The sequence below is a fragment of the Nasonia vitripennis genome, chromosome 1, assembly GCF_009193385.2.
Source record: "Nasonia vitripennis strain AsymCx chromosome 1, Nvit_psr_1.1, whole genome shotgun sequence".
NCBI classification, from domain to species: domain Eukaryota; kingdom Metazoa; phylum Arthropoda; class Insecta; order Hymenoptera; family Pteromalidae; genus Nasonia; species Nasonia vitripennis.
Window position 1 is genome coordinate 35,681,295 of NC_045757.1, and position 17,179 is coordinate 35,698,473.

The 17,179-nt window shown below is 39.9% G+C and overlaps 3 protein-coding genes across 4 annotated transcripts; 1 reads left to right on the forward strand and 2 right to left on the reverse strand.

Moving 5' to 3' along the window:
- Nucleotides 1-503: 503 nt before the first annotated feature.
- On the forward strand, nt 504-17,155 carry LOC100123754 (anoctamin-5). 2 transcript variants are annotated; one of them, XM_008217329.4, is made up of 23 exons: nt 504-1,090; nt 1,158-1,391; nt 1,481-1,680; nt 1,764-3,184; nt 3,582-3,889; nt 3,966-4,091; nt 4,175-4,654; nt 5,830-6,217; nt 8,606-8,838; nt 9,032-9,232; nt 9,312-9,741; nt 9,837-10,042; nt 10,125-10,391; nt 10,467-10,599; nt 13,617-13,853; nt 13,939-14,174; nt 14,248-14,516; nt 14,611-14,940; nt 15,009-15,288; nt 15,361-15,464; nt 15,530-15,881; nt 15,958-16,465; nt 16,545-17,155. In XM_008217329.4, the coding sequence occupies exons 5-23, from the start codon at nt 3,623-3,625 to the stop codon at nt 17,054-17,056; spliced, it is 5,559 nt and encodes a 1,852-aa protein (XP_008215551.1). In that variant the 5' UTR covers nt 504-1,090; nt 1,158-1,391; nt 1,481-1,680; nt 1,764-3,184; nt 3,582-3,622; the 3' UTR covers nt 17,057-17,155. The 2 variants fall into 2 exon arrangements, with proteins under 2 accessions (XP_008215551.1, XP_016845158.1); XM_016989669.3 differs by lacking the exons at nt 504-1,090; nt 1,158-1,391; nt 1,481-1,680; ... (8 more) ...; nt 15,958-16,465; nt 16,545-17,155 and adding an exon at nt 3,230-3,505 and having other exon boundaries at nt 10,467-11,412.
- On the reverse strand, nt 5,748-8,381 carry LOC100678691 (protein downstream neighbor of son homolog). The gene has a single exon (XM_003423931.4). The coding sequence runs from the start codon at nt 8,236-8,238 to the stop codon at nt 6,601-6,603; it is 1,638 nt and encodes a 545-aa protein (XP_003423979.1). The 5' UTR covers nt 8,239-8,381; the 3' UTR covers nt 5,748-6,600.
- On the reverse strand, nt 11,409-12,319 carry LOC100678731 (methionine-R-sulfoxide reductase B1). Its single transcript, XM_016989693.3, has one exon. The coding sequence runs from the start codon at nt 12,053-12,055 to the stop codon at nt 11,549-11,551; it is 507 nt and encodes a 168-aa protein (XP_016845182.1). The 5' UTR covers nt 12,056-12,319; the 3' UTR covers nt 11,409-11,548.
- Nucleotides 17,156-17,179: the final 24 nt, after the last annotated feature.

The window sequence follows — 17,179 nt, forward strand, 5'->3', positions numbered from 1 at the left end:
GAATAATGCTAAAATACGATTGTGTAAATTACATGTAATTTTATAGTCTTTGCGAATGCGATGACGAAAGTAAATATATTTTATATGATACACGGAGTTCGTGTGCGAAAAGTGCCACTTTACACACTTTGCTAAATTTTAAAGTCGCAAATTGCAATTGCGATATAGCTGTATATCGAGCGAACTAGTTGTACAGCATGATGTAAAATATTCAATTTTTTAGTATGATTTTTGCGTTGAAACTGATTTTCTAAATTTTAGCTAGTCTGCGCGCCTTATGCAAAAGCGTAAATGAATATGTAAAAAATAATTAAATATCGCGTAAGTATCTCCGTAAAACTGTCATCATCACAAAAATTCACGCGCATATTGAACGATGTCGATCTGTCGCAATAAAGATAACGAACTTTTCATGTTTACGGAAAAATAAAGCGCTAAAACTACAAACACGCATACTCTTCATACCCACGACATTCACAAACTCACTTGCCGTATGTGTGTCAGCTGATCGGTCGCGTCTATACGTGTATATACTATATACCCGTGGCTATCTCTTTCTCAAGTTTTAATTTGTATGTGCAGTACATTGCGCTACGTGTGCTTAGGTTAGGTTGTCGTTGTCTTCCGCGACTCTCTCTTTTTGTACGCAGTTTCGCTGCTTTTTTTTCTTGCTCGTTTGCTCGAGAGGCTGTCAGCTACTCATTGTTTTTCGATATAGTGTAACGAGAAAAAAATGACGGACGTGCAGATAGACGTGTCGGGCGAAATAGAAAACCCGTACGGTCAAAAGGATGCTCCGCCTGTCAATGGGTGAGGTTTTTATCTCTCGCAGTGCTTGTGTTTACATTTTTTTTCGAAGCTATATATATGCACATGCCCACGAGCGGGATTTAATTTTTGCCCGTGTGCAAAGTTCGTTTGTTTTCAAAGGGATTAGGTACAGCTTAGTAGCTGGTGTTGTTGTTGTGAACCTTGTCAAAACACTGATAACATATGTGACTTTTCGATATTTTTAAAGCATTATTGTTGTGTATTGAACTGGTTTTTATTATAGAGTTAGATTCATAACATCACGTACTTAGAACCTCAGGTTGATATAAATAGAAGAATTTTACCTGATTTTGAGAAATAACTTGACACTGATGTATTTGCTGCAGATTTGAATTCCCTCGGATTCCACAACTGCCACTTGGTCAACTTGGTTATCCTCAGGCCCAGGAATGGATTCAACATAGAAGGGCAAATGTCAGGCCTTGGTCATTGTTCTTAAACACAAACAATATCAGACCCCCACCAAGCGTCACAAGACTGAGCAAACGAGTAATGAAGAATATCGAATACTTCCAGAGCAATTATTTTTTCGTCTTTGTTGGATTAGTAATATACTGTCTGTGAGTATAATTATGCAGAAAACCATCTGTTGATTTAACTTTTTATTGAGAGCAGCACTGAGTGTTATTATCTTATGATTTCTCATCAGGATCACATCCCCACTTTTGTTATTGGCTGTTGCTGTGGCTCTTGGTACCTGCTATAAAGTATCTCAAATGCATGCAAGACAGGAGTTAATGGTTATGAATCATAAGGTTACTATTGCTCAAGTTTATGCAGTTATCGGCATTTGTTCACTTCCACTGTTCTACATAGTTGGAGCTGGCGCTGCACTTTTTTGGGTTCTAGGTATGCAGTGATGAAATTTTTTTTCCTGCTCAAGCAATTGAGAGATTTGAGTTGCAGTGAATGTTTCAATATTTTCATTGCAGGAGTCTCATGGTTTTTGATAACTCTGCACGCAGCCTTCTACAACATTGATTCAGTACTGTGTCCTGGAGAAGATGAATTAAACTTGGTGATGCATGAAGTATAGCATATGGATACCCTGCTTCTTCCAATAACCACAAGAAACGACCAATGACTTGCTAGCAGTTTTTGAAAAAATGGTGAAAAACTGCTTAGAAAACAATTACAGGAGGTTTTTTATGCAAATGATATTGTTTAATATAATTGAATTTAATAGGGACTTAAAAAAATCAATATAGTAAAGTGAGTGATAGTGGATGATAAATTAGTTAAACAAACTGGAGACTTTATACAGGAATATCAATATTACTCTCAATGATTATTTGGAAAGCTTTTTTTCTTAAATTTTATAACTGTATAATATTAAATCAGTCTTACAAATTTAAAGCATCTAGCAGCTATATTATATATTACATACGAACTTTCAAAAATATAAAAAAAAAAAAATTGTACAGTTTACAAAACTAGAATTTAAAGGAAATATAAATAATGTATATAATTATTTATAGGCATGTTTTTACAAAATTAAATACATGCTCTGAATGAGTTCAATTGATAGCAGTGTAAAAAATTTCTTCACCATAATATATTTTGACTATAATTTAAATTAAAAGAGATATTATTATAAATCAATTGTTTAAAAAGCGAGACAAAAAAATGTTTAATAAATCATCTTTTTCATTATTTAAAAACCACTCGCTTCGTTCTTTATACACATCTTACATATATATGTACATATTACAACTGTATAAATAACTGTATATATGATACATCTACTCTACAGGCGCGAGGACGATCGATACAGTGAATGATCCTGCGCGAAATTATAACCTCGAAAAGCATTTCGCATGTATACATTTCACAATATCAATTTGTTACATAAAACGGATGTGTCAGTGCCGTCTCTATTTATTATTAGCCGGCGAAATTCGAGGAAAACGATAGTTTCCCAGGAGATGCACCGCAGCAGCTCCGGCAGGGGAAAAACGGAACACGTGGTGCTCTCAGCTTTATTATAGATTTCGACGAGCATCGCGACTATAATATAAGTAGTATTTTGTGCATGTATAAACATCCACGTGAAATCACTTGGGTGAATATTCGCGAGAGCAGTTCGAAGGCCGCTGCCACAGCAACCGAAGATCAAAGTCATCGTTGGTCTGTACAGTGTATACCGGTGGTCATTATGAGTCTCGAAGAGGAAAAAACGTCGGAAAAGTGGGAGAAAGCGAGTCGACGATTTTTTTTTATTTTTGAGCATTACTAAATTTTGCGCGCGGGATCAGCTATTTTTAGCCGGACAATTCCCTGCCCTGCCGGAGAGACGAGCATGTCAAACGTCGCTGATGGAAAAGTGTGAGGGAAGAGCGGAATATATTTATGCGTGAGTTGGTTTTGTTTCTCAGCTGATGTGTGCGGGAGCGCACTTTAATTTAAGTGTAATTATTATCTTCAGTGGTGGAGATAATGTTTGCATGTCGTGGGGGGAGATATGCTAATCAGACTTCCTTTGCGTATACACATGTGGACTATTTTTCATAGTTCTCTTGAGTGATTCTCTTGAGAACGTTAGTCTAGTGCTATACGCGTAGCTCTTTTTTGTTAAGAATTACAGTGTCATTGAGAATGACAATGAGCTTGTGCATAGGCAGTTGAGTTTTGTAGTGACAATCATAAAATGTTTGTAAAATGATGGATGAAGGAAGTAAATATGATTGGCAGAGCATAGAAGCGTTTTCAAAACTTTAATACAGATCTAATTTCAACAACAACTGTTTTAGGATGACCTGACCCCAATGACTTATTTGCACACTAGTTAAAAATGCACGAAATGGACCAAAACCGTAACTCGGGTAACCTGGAGTCTGAGAGCAACAGCTCCAACCAGTTACCCAGTGCTTATTACTCAACAAGAACAAGTTTCTGCCAAGATTCAGTGGCAAACGAATCTCACAACGAACACGAAGAAAGTATTTCTTTAAAATATGTACCTGCTAATGGTAATAAGATGGAGAGGGATGAGACCGAAGAGACTATGTTAGATGGTTCCTGCGATGATCTTGGAAAGATCAATAGAAATAATAGTGGAGTAGGTGACACGAATGATTTTGTTTAATATATTTTAAAAAGATTGAAATAGTAATGAGGATTGTTTTTCATTGCAGTTTTCATACTATGATGCTGCCTCAAGTTTATACTTTAGAGATGGAATACGTCCCATTGACTTTGTCATCGTTTGGGATGAGTTTAATCACGAAGCATCCTCCTATAGATGTAAAGAGATGAGAAAGGTACGCATACATTACTGTCAATTATCTTTTTCTCACAAAGCAATGCAATCAATTATTTTAAACGATTTCTACAAAATTTTCAGACTTTTGAAAATAACTTAGAAAACGAAGGCCTGAACCTAGAATACGAGTGCGACGAGCCAAATGGCCTTTGCTTCATCAAAATCTCAACACCTCGTGAAGTTCTGCGTCGTTACTCCGAAATCCTAAAGTTGCGAATGCCGATGAAGGAAATCAAAGGCCTGAAAATCCCGCCAGTCCGACAGAACCACCTACTGCAGGAAGTCAACTCCTTCTTCCGTCAGATCATGAGCCGGTACTACGTGAACTCCGCGATATTCCCACCGATGAGGCATAAATTCACTGCCGTCTACAGCCGTGACAAGGAGTACCTCTTCGATACCAACTCCCCGGATTTTTTTACTCCAGCGACTCGTTCGAGAATAGTCCAATTCATCCTCGATCGAACCAGGTTCACGATCGACAAGGAGGACGACTTCGCTTTCGGCATCGAGAGGCTCATCAACGAGAAGGCCTACACCGCTGCTTATCCGCTCCACGACGTCAGTAAATTTCCCATGAAAATTTTGCACCTGTCGCTGCGGATTTTACGACCTCCACTCCGCCCTAGTACTTCGAGTTTAAATATTGCGAACCGAAGGATTTAAACATCCGCGTTCGACCTTTAAATTTTAAATGACTGTTCCCGCTATTAAGTGGACGAGTAACCCATGCGGCTCGCACGCCTAATCCATTCGTAAACCCCCGCATACCTGAGCTTCGCCTAATTACTCTAAGGCTATTAGCGAGAGCTCATCAAAGCTAAATGACCCAAGCTTGTCCCTTTTCGGAATTAGCGTATTGTCGGATTGTTTGCGGTTTCCCGGGAAAGTATATACCTACCTACCATCAAGTCTTTCGGGGAGGAGTAATAAAAATCGTTCTATTTGGGGGACGAGATTTTCTCACGCCTGTATAGTTTGAGACGGGTTTATGGTCAGAGATTTTAATTATCTGAAAAGTAAGATTTTCGAGATGTAATTTAACGTAATTTTCTTGGGATGTTTTATTGGAGAAAAGTTATTACTTTGAAAATTAACTATTTTTTTTTTTTAATTAAAAAAAGAACTTATAAAGAGATAGGTATATTTCAAAATGCTGTCAATTATTCTGTATCTTTGGCAAATTACGTTATTTAAAAGTCGACAAGAAAAGGGTTTGACGAGTCAAGGAGAATATTTTTCCGACAACCGATACATCAGTTTGTCAGCACACTGATATTCTCAAAACTTCGCTCATTCGTCACCTTTAGTGCAAATACTCGATTCTTCGCTACCCGAGGCGCGAAGTCATTGTTTACACCCTCCTTTCACAAATCACGCTTCGACTATAAATTTCCCTTGTTTGCTGACATCGTTATCGCGCCGAGTTCTTTTGTGCCCTATAACAGGATTTCGGTTTCTTGCTTCTCTCAACGGTGTCGACGCGCGAAAATATCGTTAACGGCGATGCAAATAGAGTTTTCAGAGAATTAACGCTGACTCGACAGAATTTGTGAAATGGTTTTCTTTTTTGTTTTCTTAATTTACAAGAATAATTTACGCTATAGATTCGAAGGAGGAGAGATTGTTATGAATTAAATAATATCGAACATTATTATGTGGCACAATTTTTATTCACATAATAATAATTTAAGTCAAATTATTTACACACATGATGATCCTTTTGTTTGTTCTAGGGTACATTAAAAACTCCGGATTCGATGAGATACCTTTTATATACAGAATGGGCAAGCGTCAACAAATGCTTAAATTATCAGCCACTAGATTACATAAAGGAATACTTCGGCGTCAAAATAGGATTGTACTTCGCGTGGCTTGGATTTTACACGCACATGTTACTGCCAGCAAGTGTTGTTGGACTGATATGCTTTGCCTACAGTCTCTTCACTTTGTACTCAAACGAGCCAAGCAAGGATGTCTGCATGTCCAATTACACCATGTGTTCACTCTGTGACCACTTCTGTGGTACCTGGAACCTGAGAGATACTTGCTTTCATTCCAAGGTCACTTATTTATTTGACAATCCATCGACGGTTTTCTTCGCGGTTTTCATGTCACTGTGGGGTAAGTTTGCATCCAGCAAAACAATACTTTCCACTTGTTTTATTAAAAAAAATTAATTATTGTCAGAGTTTTTAGAATTCTTAAAGTCCTATATAGAATCCAGTATGTGGTCAATTCGTTAAATTTTGCTAACATAAATAATACAATTGATACAAATAATTGTTTGACAAAATCTAGTTTGTTAAAAATACACAGCCTAGTAGTTTTGATTCACTCTACAGTCACTCAATCATTTGCAAAGAACCTCTTGCAGAATTTTTTTTGGAGTATTCTATATCGCGATTTTTTTGAGGCTTAAAAATAATACTAACTAATTACAAAATCAATAATTACATGATTGAATATTCATCAACTTTGTACCTACAACAAATTAAAATTAGTCTTCAAGTCCAGGTATACAAGTTATTATGACATGTAAGACTTTCAAAGTTCTGAATTCTCTCTGGATCAGAATTACAAAAATGCTCAAGTATCTTCTTGTTGAATCCGCAATCTGTTAAATTCTCAAGACCAAAGATATTTGGCGGTAGCTTTTCTTTTTTATCGTCGTTATCTTCTGCTACTTCTACTCCATGCTTTGCTAGAGTGAATGCTACTGTATTTGTTAGTTGTGCGCAACTTACCGAAAACTTTTCCAACTGATCGCACGAAATTAGAGAACATAGAGATGGTAAAACGTCAGGTAAAATAGGTCCATTCAACTCCAAAGAGTAAAATTTCTCCAACCCATTGCAAACAGTACTTTCCCTGACCCTCAGTGGCTTGAGCGTTGATCCATGAAATGCAACAGGTGATAACAGAGTTGGAGGAATACCAGAATATGGTCCACAATTTGTCATGATTGTCTTGCAATTGATTAAAAAATTGAACAAAGCTTGTGCTTCTACTCCAGTTACAAACACCAATGATTCGTGTAAATTGTCCACATCGCACTCCCTGCCAGTTTGTACTTTTGTCTGAGAAAAACTGATCCTGCGAATTTCAGATTCCTCAATACCCACACTTTTCAGCCACTGATCATTATGCTCATCATCATCATCAACTATCTTGATATCATATAATTCAAAAGCTGTCTTTCTTCTAGTTTTGGTCTTCAGTGGCATTGTGAACTGAATCTCTTCATTTTTCAGTGCCTCGCGCAAACCTCTTGTAGAAGGTGTAAGCAGGGCTTGAACTTCGGATATTCCACAAATTCCAGCGGCGCGAAATAAAACAGTAAAATTATTACCACAAACATAGAAATATGGACATTGTCTTACTCTCAGCAGATGGAATAAAGAACGAAAACTGCTGCACCAGTCTTTGTAGAGTGCATCTTTCATAGCCTGGTTCATGGCAACAAAATCATTAACTACATTTAATTTACTCTGAGATCGTGGAAACAGTTCCATCCAGGGTATAGAGGGATGTTGCCAGACTAAGCAACACTGGTGAAATCTTGCATTAGGACTAGTATCTAGCGTTGTTTCTTGTTCTCCAATATCTAAACACCTCACGAATCCTGTCGTTCCAGATGCCTCTTCGCTTGCCTTCAGTTTACCCTTCCAAGCAAAAGGCTTGGGAGACATCAGTCGCAATTTTGTCTTCAAAGTCCAATTGATGGGAATATACTTGTTTCCTTTAGGCTCTTCAACAGGTACGTAAGCTGTAGCTTTTGCTTGCTCAAGTATGCTATCCTCGACCACAGCACTAGCATTATAAAGATCTTCATTTTTTTTAATACTGGAAGAGTCCAGGCTAAGCAAATCAAACGTGCTGTCACCACTGATACTCTCCAAGTCCGGAGTGCAGTTTTTGGGCTTCTTGTTTACTTCGTTTTTTGCGAATGGATTCTTACGCTTTTTCGAAGCCGTCTGGCTAGCCGAAACATTGGACGATGACGGCTGGGGTGTTTTCGCCTCGGCAACGCGCGTCCCGTTGATCCTCGCTTGTAGGGCGACTTTTCGAAGTTTGAACTTACGCAATTTCATCACTTGGTCCGGCATCTTCCAGTCTAAATTTTTCTCCTGAGGATTCTCCATCTTTCCGAGTAATGTCCGATGGTTAGCGGTGTTACGAAATGGATTTATTTACACGAAACTTTCATAACGCGAGCGAGCGATCACTTATTTGCGCTTGTTGTTCTCGCAGCCGCTCGGCAGGCTTCGCTCCAAAAAACACGTTGGTAGGTTAGGTTAGATAGCGCCACTGCATATTGACCATTTCCATATCCAATGAAATGGCCTAATTTAAATTTTTCACGAATTTGAAAAAAGATCGGTTTCTACAGAATAAGATACTTTGACTGATAACAATAGAAAAAATATTAAAAAATTTGCCTTGTAGAAATATTTCTTCATTTATTGTGCGCAATTAACAGCTTGTATGTATTAAACATTTTTTTTTCAGCAACCCTTTTTCTGGAGTTATGGAAGAATTATTCAGCGGAAATAACTCACCGGTGGGATTTAACTAGTCTCGATATTCACGAGGAGCATCCTAGGCCAAAGTACTTAGCTCGACTAGCACATGTGAAGAAGAAGTCTGTTAATTTTGTAACTAACACTGTGGAACCAAGTGTGCCATTTTGGAAAGTGAGACTGCCAGCTACTATTTTCAGCTGCTCGGTTATTTTACTACTTGTAAGTTTTGCATTGTTGAAACATTTATTCTCAAAATAAAATATGAGTCAGAAGGATATGCGCTAGCTGTTATAGTATAAATATTTATGATATTGTATTGTAATTCATATGGACAGCAGGCATGTCTGGAATATTCAAATCTTTTTCATAATCATTATCGATCATCAAGAATTTATTATTCTTTGAATTGCAGATCGCAGTGGCGATGGCTGCTGTATTAGGTGTAGTTTTATACAGGATGTCGGTTTTGACAGCACTTTATGGATTTTCCAACAACTCTATGGTAACAAGTTATGCCATACTTTTGACAACAGCCACAGCAGCAGGAATCAATTTGTGCTGCATCGTTGTTTTCAATTGGATATACGTCTGGTTCGCCGAATATTTGACTGAGGTATACTCACACTATTATATTCTTTAATGTCTGCATAATTCATCAGATATTAACCAGTTCATATACGATTCATATACAGATAGAACTGCCTCGCACACAAACGGAATTCGACGACAGTCTCACGCTGAAAATTTATCTGCTTGAATTCGTCAACTATTACGCCTCGATTTTTTACATAGCGTTTTTCAAAGGCAAATTCATCGGCTATCCCGGAAAGTACAACCGATTTTTTAACTCCAGACAAGAGGAGTGCGGCCCTGGCGGCTGCTTTTTGGAGCTCTGTATACAACTAGGAATCATCATGATAGGCAAACAGGCTGTGAATTCTATTTTAGAAATGCTGTTTCCATTGTTTTACAAGTGGCTCAACACCATTAGGGTCCACGTCGGATTGAAAGAGTCGAAAGGGTCTCAGAAAAATTTATCGAGGATGCACCTGCAATGGGTCCGCGATTACAAGCTCGTTCAGTGGGGACCAAGAAGCTTGTTTCCCGAATACTTAGAAATGGGTGAATATCACGATAGATTGTCGAATCGATTCACGCTAGCCATCGCCTGTATATAATCTGTCTATTATTGACTTGTTTTTACGTTTTCATTGCAGTTTTGCAGTATGGCTTTGTCACTATTTTCGTTGCTGCATTTCCCCTCGCGCCATTTTTTGCCCTAGTTAACAATGTTCTAGAAATGCGATTAGACGCAAAGAAGCTGCTTACGATGTACCGTCGCCCGGTTAGCCAGAGAGTTAGAGATATCGGTATTTGGTATCGCATTCTAGATTCCATATCGAAGCTCTCTGTCATAACTAACGTAAATTTCAATTTTATCGATTTTATTCAATTTTCTAACAGTAAATCCGTGACGATTGTTGAAATTTCTCATTCCTTTTCAGGCTTTTATCATAGCCTTTACTTCGAACTTCATTCCTCGGCTAGTTTACAGAATTGTAGTCTCGGAAGATCACACCCTCAAGGGCTTTTTGGAAAATTCGTTGGCTAAATTCAACACCAGCGACGACCCGTTTAATTATCACGAAGAATCAACGATCTGTCGGTATCCAGATTACCGAGAACCACCAGATTCGCCAAAAAAATATCAGTACACGGATCTATTCTGGCATATCCTAGCTGCGCGTCTAGCTTTCGTCGTTGTCTTTGAGGTATCGACAAAACTGAAATTATTCTACGTACCAGAAAAAATATTTTACTTAAACTAATATAATTACCTTTTTCAGAACATCGTCGCCCTAGTGATAATCATCGTCAGATGGTGTATCCCAGATATGAGTCCGAGGCTCAGGGACAAGATACGTCGAGAGGCCTATATAACGAACGAAATCATCATTCAGCACGAGGCTCAGCGAGCTTGCAAGCTTCCGGTTGATGAGATAGATCACGTCGAGAGACGCGTTGTCGATGAGTTGGACAGTACAGATCGATGGAATCGTGTACTAAAAAACTCTCTGTCTGCATTCGATTTTGATTTGGAGGTTCATGGCACTCCGATGTCTCCGCCGGTGACAACTTCGAACGTGGGACCTGTTGAGCTTTAGAATCTCGCCGACGTCGCGAATGCGTTTATACGCGTTTTCGTATGATTTATAGATTATAAGCGATATTTTTGAAAAAGAATCGTTGTGAACGATTTGTTTATTTACTTAATTTTTTGAGTGATGGTTTTATTTGATTTTTCATTTATAAAAATACTTTATAACGGGACGAGAATACTCAGAAAGTTACCATGAGCTGATTTGCTTGATAAAAGACTCCGCATTGATAAAGATTAGATTTGAATCTCTCTGTTATAGTCTAATACTTCATATTATAGAATGATGGATATGTTAATGTCGTGAGTTTATATAAGTTTTGTTGTAAGAGCTTGATATTTTTTACAAGTCATTGATTAACAAAGATTTGATCGACTCATATCAAGTCTACCAGCGAGACGTGCGTTCCTAAGCTGCCAAGAACATCAAATGACCTGATCAAGAGTCACATGCCTGTATTTTGTGATTCTCTGAATAATGTCTGTGATTTTATATAATCTTTACTAGAGTCTAATGTTGATGTTTAATACTATATTCTATATACGAACTGTAAAAAAAAGAAGAGAGTATATATATATAAAACGTGCTAATGTTACTTGACAAGGTGTCCAAATAAACTCGCTATTCTCCTTAATTTCTTTAAGCCCTTATATATTTTAAAATTTACAATCGACCAATGGTATAATATATAATTATGTACACAATATTTCACAACTCAGCGTAACAAAGTCCCTCTCGCACAGATCATAAAAAAATCACACCACGTACACCTACTCCTTCTTCACGTCAGCCGGATGAAAGTTGAGCGAGGCCGAGTTGATGCAGAACCTCTTTCTCTTGGGTTTGGGTCCGTCGTTGAACACGTGTCCAAGGTGCGCATCGCACTTGGAGCAAGTCACCTCGGTCCTCACCATGTTGAGAGTCGTGTCCTTGGTGAGCTTAACGCGGCCCTGTTCGAGAACGTCGTTGAAGGCCGGCCAGCCACAGCCGCTGTCGTACTTGCTGTCGGAGGTAAAGAGCTCCTGCTCGCAGACGATGCATGTGTAGACGCCGCCTTCGTAAAACTTGTTGTAGCAGCCGGTGTAGGGTCGCTCGGTGCCCTTCTCCTGCGTCACATGCCACTGCAACGGTGTCAGACGGCTCTTCAGCTCGGACTTGTCTGGTACTTCCTTCGACATTTTCGGTGGTTGTTGATTGGAACTGCAGGTTCTAGCTGCTACGCCGTGATGACTCCTTAGGACAGCTGATGTTACTGCGCGAAGTAAAGACCGACTCATCGATCGACTTACTTGTACGCTGACTTTTTATTTATCGAAGCCGATGCGAATGGGCTTCTTTGAGGTGGCCTTCGCGTGGAAGGGATATTGGATTCGGGGTCACGTGGAAGGGGACGCAAGCACACACTGCGCGTGTATTTACAATCGGTATTTCACGCGCTTACACAATATGCGGTCATGGACTCCGCGTCCGCGACGAGGACGGATTGATGTATAATGATGTGCGTATATGTTTTTTGTAGTTCGAAGATGGCGGCGTACACCAGAGTGGTGTCGGGTTAGACTGGGTCCGAACAGATGACTATAGTCGTAAAACAGCTGATGGGATTTAAAAGTTGCTCCGGTTTTGGGAGAGCTTTGCTGGTGCCTTGTGCTGATTGTTGTCAACGGTTGCGAGTTTGATTGTTGATGATATCCTTGGTTGTTGGTCATCGTGTGTGAGAAAAATCGTAGAGAAAGAACGGCTGATTGTTCGCTTCGAAACTGCTTTATCGGATATAACCTAAAACGTTCAACTGTTTGATTATTCTTTCATTGTTGATATAATTACTGTTGATTTGTTGGAAATGTTCTTTGATTGAGGCAAGAAATGGCTGATAATTTCATACCTATTAAACGGCCCAAGCCAGGTGATGGGGAGGAGGAGCTCCTGCGAATGCAGGAAGAGTTCAATGCAAAAAAGCTCACTCCCTGTGCCAAAGTTATCAATCTGTGCTCGCAGAACAAGCAAGAGGAAGCTCCTGTTAAGAAGCAGTCAAAATTTGCTAAAGATAGAAGCGTGGCTCAGCAGAAGAGGATATCCACCAGTCAGGCATGTGGAAATGTGACCAAAGTAGATCCAGGTACTAACATTGACATGCACATGTTACATTCAATTAATTAATACTAAGTTTTAAAATTCTGAGTTTTTTTCTTGCAGAAGAGCTAGACAAGGCAACAGAAAGCGAGGTGAAGAAAATTGACCCAATTCAAAACTATGCAGAGCTTTCTACGAACATAGTTCTGGGTAACATTGTTGAACGGAAAATGGATTTGAAAGAGTTCAAGCCTGATATTACGACTAAAGCACAGGGCAATGCTCAGGGTGGCTTTCCCGTTGCTTTTACTTCACCTGAAACAGTAATTTGTACTTTTATAAATAATTGAGTGAGCACTATTAAGCGCATAAACTCATAAAAAATAATGATTTCACAGCTGAAAGATGTGGACTCTAGTGAAAGTCTCTTTAAGCGAGCCATCTCCAAGCAGCAACCAAAAAGCTCTCCAGGTATCCAAAAAGCTGATTTATCTGCAGTACCAAGCAGCAGTCATGTTGTAACTGGTTCAATGGCTCAGGAAATTCATCAAGAAAATATTGAAAAATTAAAGGAAATGAGCCAGGAAGAGATCAGGGCAGAGAAGCAATTTCTTGAATCTATGCTTGATCCGAAAACTGTAGCCTTCATCAAATCTATGAAGGAAGCCAAGGAGAAGTCCAAGAGCAAGATCCTTGACGTTTGTAAAAAGGGCAGTACTGAGATGGAAGTCGACGAAGCGGCAAACCCTAGCACCGACATGGAAGTGGACGAGAAAGGCGGGGCTGAACCTTCAAGTTCGAAGATGGAGACGGTCGTTCAGGAAGAGGTTGAAAAGGATTTACCAGAACCTGTGGTCGAAATCGTTAAGAAAGCCGAGCAAAAACGTTGGGTGCACATGGACGATCCAGAACCTGAAAAAGTTAAGTGGATGCAAGACTTGCCGGTGAACCCGAGTGATCAGCCGCCCGAGGAGCCTTACAATGCTCGATTCGATTTTCACGGTAATAATATCGTCAAGTTTTTTCTTAACGTAATAATATAAGTCTATTTGATATAATTGTCTCAAGCGATTATTTATTTAATCAGGAACCCTGCTGCCCTTCAAAGACGAAAATCTCACAGTGGACAAGGGTTTGCATCATCACGGAGAAGAGCCCGACAGGCCTGGATACTCGCTTCAAGAGCTGCTACATTTAAGTCGATCAGAAGCTCAGCAACAGAGATGCACTGCTCTATCCACGTTGGCAAATATCCTGGAGAAGACTCACCTGGGCTGGTACGATCGAGCCTTGCAGCCGCCGTTACTCGAAACATTAAACCAGGTAAATACTCACCAAGACGCGTTCGTAGATGTAAAATAATAACTTGATTAATAATGTCACCTGTAATCGCCAGAAAAACATCCTCCTACTGCTGAGATTCTCTCTGGACGACACAGCCGTTCCTGTGGTAACAGCAGCTTTGCAAGCTTTAAGAGCTTTCCTGTTCAGCGAGGCTGACGAAATGTGTTTGGATAAGATATTCGGTATTGAGGACTTTGATGAGCCGATCCTGAAGCCCTCGATGAAGGACGTCGACAGTATCGAGAACCTCAAAGATCATGAATTAGCTCAGATGGACACTGTGGCCGCTGCTATGAGATCCGATATCGTTTTAAGAATCAGGTATGTTTAATTGGTCCTATGAAATCCCGCCGAATATTTTTTTTAACTTATATCAAACGATCTTTTGTATTGATCCTCGATTTGAATGCTGTAGATTTATTCTGAGTGAAATGCAACCACCACCAGCTGGCATGACGGCTGCCCTGGAAATCCTAGCGAGAATGGCAAGACACTCTCGCGAAACTGCCTTGAACATCGCCTGTACACCGAATCTCCTGGACATTATCGTTAAAAAATGCATACCCCTGTCCATGAATAGCCAGGTGCAGGATCGGGATTCGAGCAAACCGTACAGTTGTTCTTTGGTCGCTGCTGTGCGGCTTTGCAGAATTTTGATTCAATATGCTGGAAGACCAGTAGTGGAGAGACTGAAAAACTTGCAGATTATTCATTCATTGCTTACGTACATCAGCAGTGATGCTAGGTATTTAAATGTTTTGTATTTTGCCGTTGTATATTTGCGGTTTTAAATGCAATTTTCATAAATTCTAGTCGGCAAGAGGTTCGTCTCCACATAGAAAGTCTGCGTCTTTGGCGCCTGTTCCTGCACTTTGGTATCGAAACCGACAGCGTAGTTGGCTCTAGATTGACTCTTATATCACAATTAAGATTGATGATGAGCACGATGGATCTGGAGACAGCATCACCTCTCAAGTGCGACTACGCAGTGGCGTTAGTGGCAATCGCTAAATACGACGAGCCACTTAAAGAGCATGTAGCGATGTTGTTGGCCAAGTGGAGCACGCAGTTGGGCAAGATTTCCTCTCCGACTGTAGGTTTTCTCAATATTTTGATTTTTTTTTTTTTATTATGACTAATTGATGAATTACTGTTGAATTTATAGTGGAACCAGACAATACTTATTGCTGAAATTTTGAAAGCGTTAGATAACGTCGCGTTTCTCCAGAGGACTTGGATAAAGAACTCCAAAGTATTCACCCAGCTAAGGTGTTTATTCTATTGCTTGATACAGCGTCTTATTACTGCGTATTTATTATGACTGTCATGAACAGTTTTTTGAATTGTAGCTCGTCATCAAACTTGCTGAGTGATCTTGAACCAGCGGTTAACAGAGACCCTTCCTCACTTCCGAGTCTCGGTGTCATGACATTCGAAGGCAAATTACAGCCAGTAATGGACCAGCATTCACGCATCGTCTTTCTGAAAACCGTATTAGAATTATTCCTGAAGCTCAAGTGTCAGAACGAGGTGGATCAGATTCTTAGCAACACTAATGTACAGAACTATCTGAAGCGACTGAAGAGCGCTGACTGGTCCCTTGAAAGGTCTTGGTTCACACGACTGGAGTACTCGTTATTGGTGACAATAATTCAAGCGGAAAGCGAACTTAAAACCAAAGCAAAAGTATGTTTGTGGATTTTTATAATACTTCATTCTACTTAAGTATAACGTTAGTATTTTATGCATGTGTTATTTGAAGGTCAACGATACCGTATGGAAGATCGCGATAAAACTAATATCAGCACTACCAGCTGACTGTCCTATGAACGTGCGCGACATTCTTGTCTTCAGTCTCGCACCGGAACGTATAAATCTGCGCTTCCTCGAGAGCGGTTTCGAACGTCTCGATCTGGGCGAAAAATACAAAGGAGCGATTGAGGATATCGAAAATCCAAGTTTGGCCGTCAAGCTGTACGAGAGGTTTGTTAGTCCAAACGGAAGCTGGAGCGAAGCGGCGATGCCCAAAGACTGGCTCTACTTGCCGCTCATTGATGCATATTCGAATATGAAGAACGAGAAGCTTTGGAAAGCCTCGAGGACAGTGGAGATTCTGAATTTGTTGAAGTTGGAGCTGGTCATGCCGGAACTCACTCAGAACCTCTCTCCAAGCCTGAGGTTTAGCAGGATGCTGCTATTGTATCTCTGTGATACTCTTTTCATCCATCCTCCCGAATCGGAGCTTCCACAGCAAATCATCGCTACATTAGGTACGCATTTTGTACTTTAAAAATGTATTTCAAAAAATCTAATCGAACATTCTAATGAATAAATATCTTATACCCTCAGTGAGAAACAATTACAAGAAACTCGACCTCTCAGGCGAAGTCCCGGGCCTAAACTCCTTTACAGACCTTTTCACCGCTCTCTGCGAGAACTTCCTGGCAAACTCTTATGGCCAGGACTGCTTCGCCCAAGCGCTGCTAGTATTCGTGGCTCAACGTTTCGAAGTCCACTACCGTAAGCTTCTCTGGTCAGAACACGCTGGCTGTCTCCAGTATTGTCGCTTGACCTTTGCTCAGCTCATAATCCCCTACGAGGAATACCTCTACCCTCTGGAGAAGAACACCTCATTGATCGAGGCTTACATTACTGCGTTAGTCAGAAATACCGTGAAGGAGGCTTGCTCGCCGGTGTTGTACAGCATCGCTGTACATCACGCCGCTATGTATCTGAAAGAGACAAACAAGCTGGCAACCGTCATGAGGTCGAGGGTTGAGAAATTGTTGAACGATTCGAGGACAAGAAGCGTCGCCGAGAGATTGTTGCATTACGAGCCGGATATCAAGACGGTGGTGTGAACGTGAAATGGCATAGCTTAAATGACGGAGGTGCGTTATGTAGAGTATTGATTTTTTATATACGCGAAAAATAAATAAAGTATTTAACTTAAAAATTTACAAGTATTATATTTGCAAGATTTA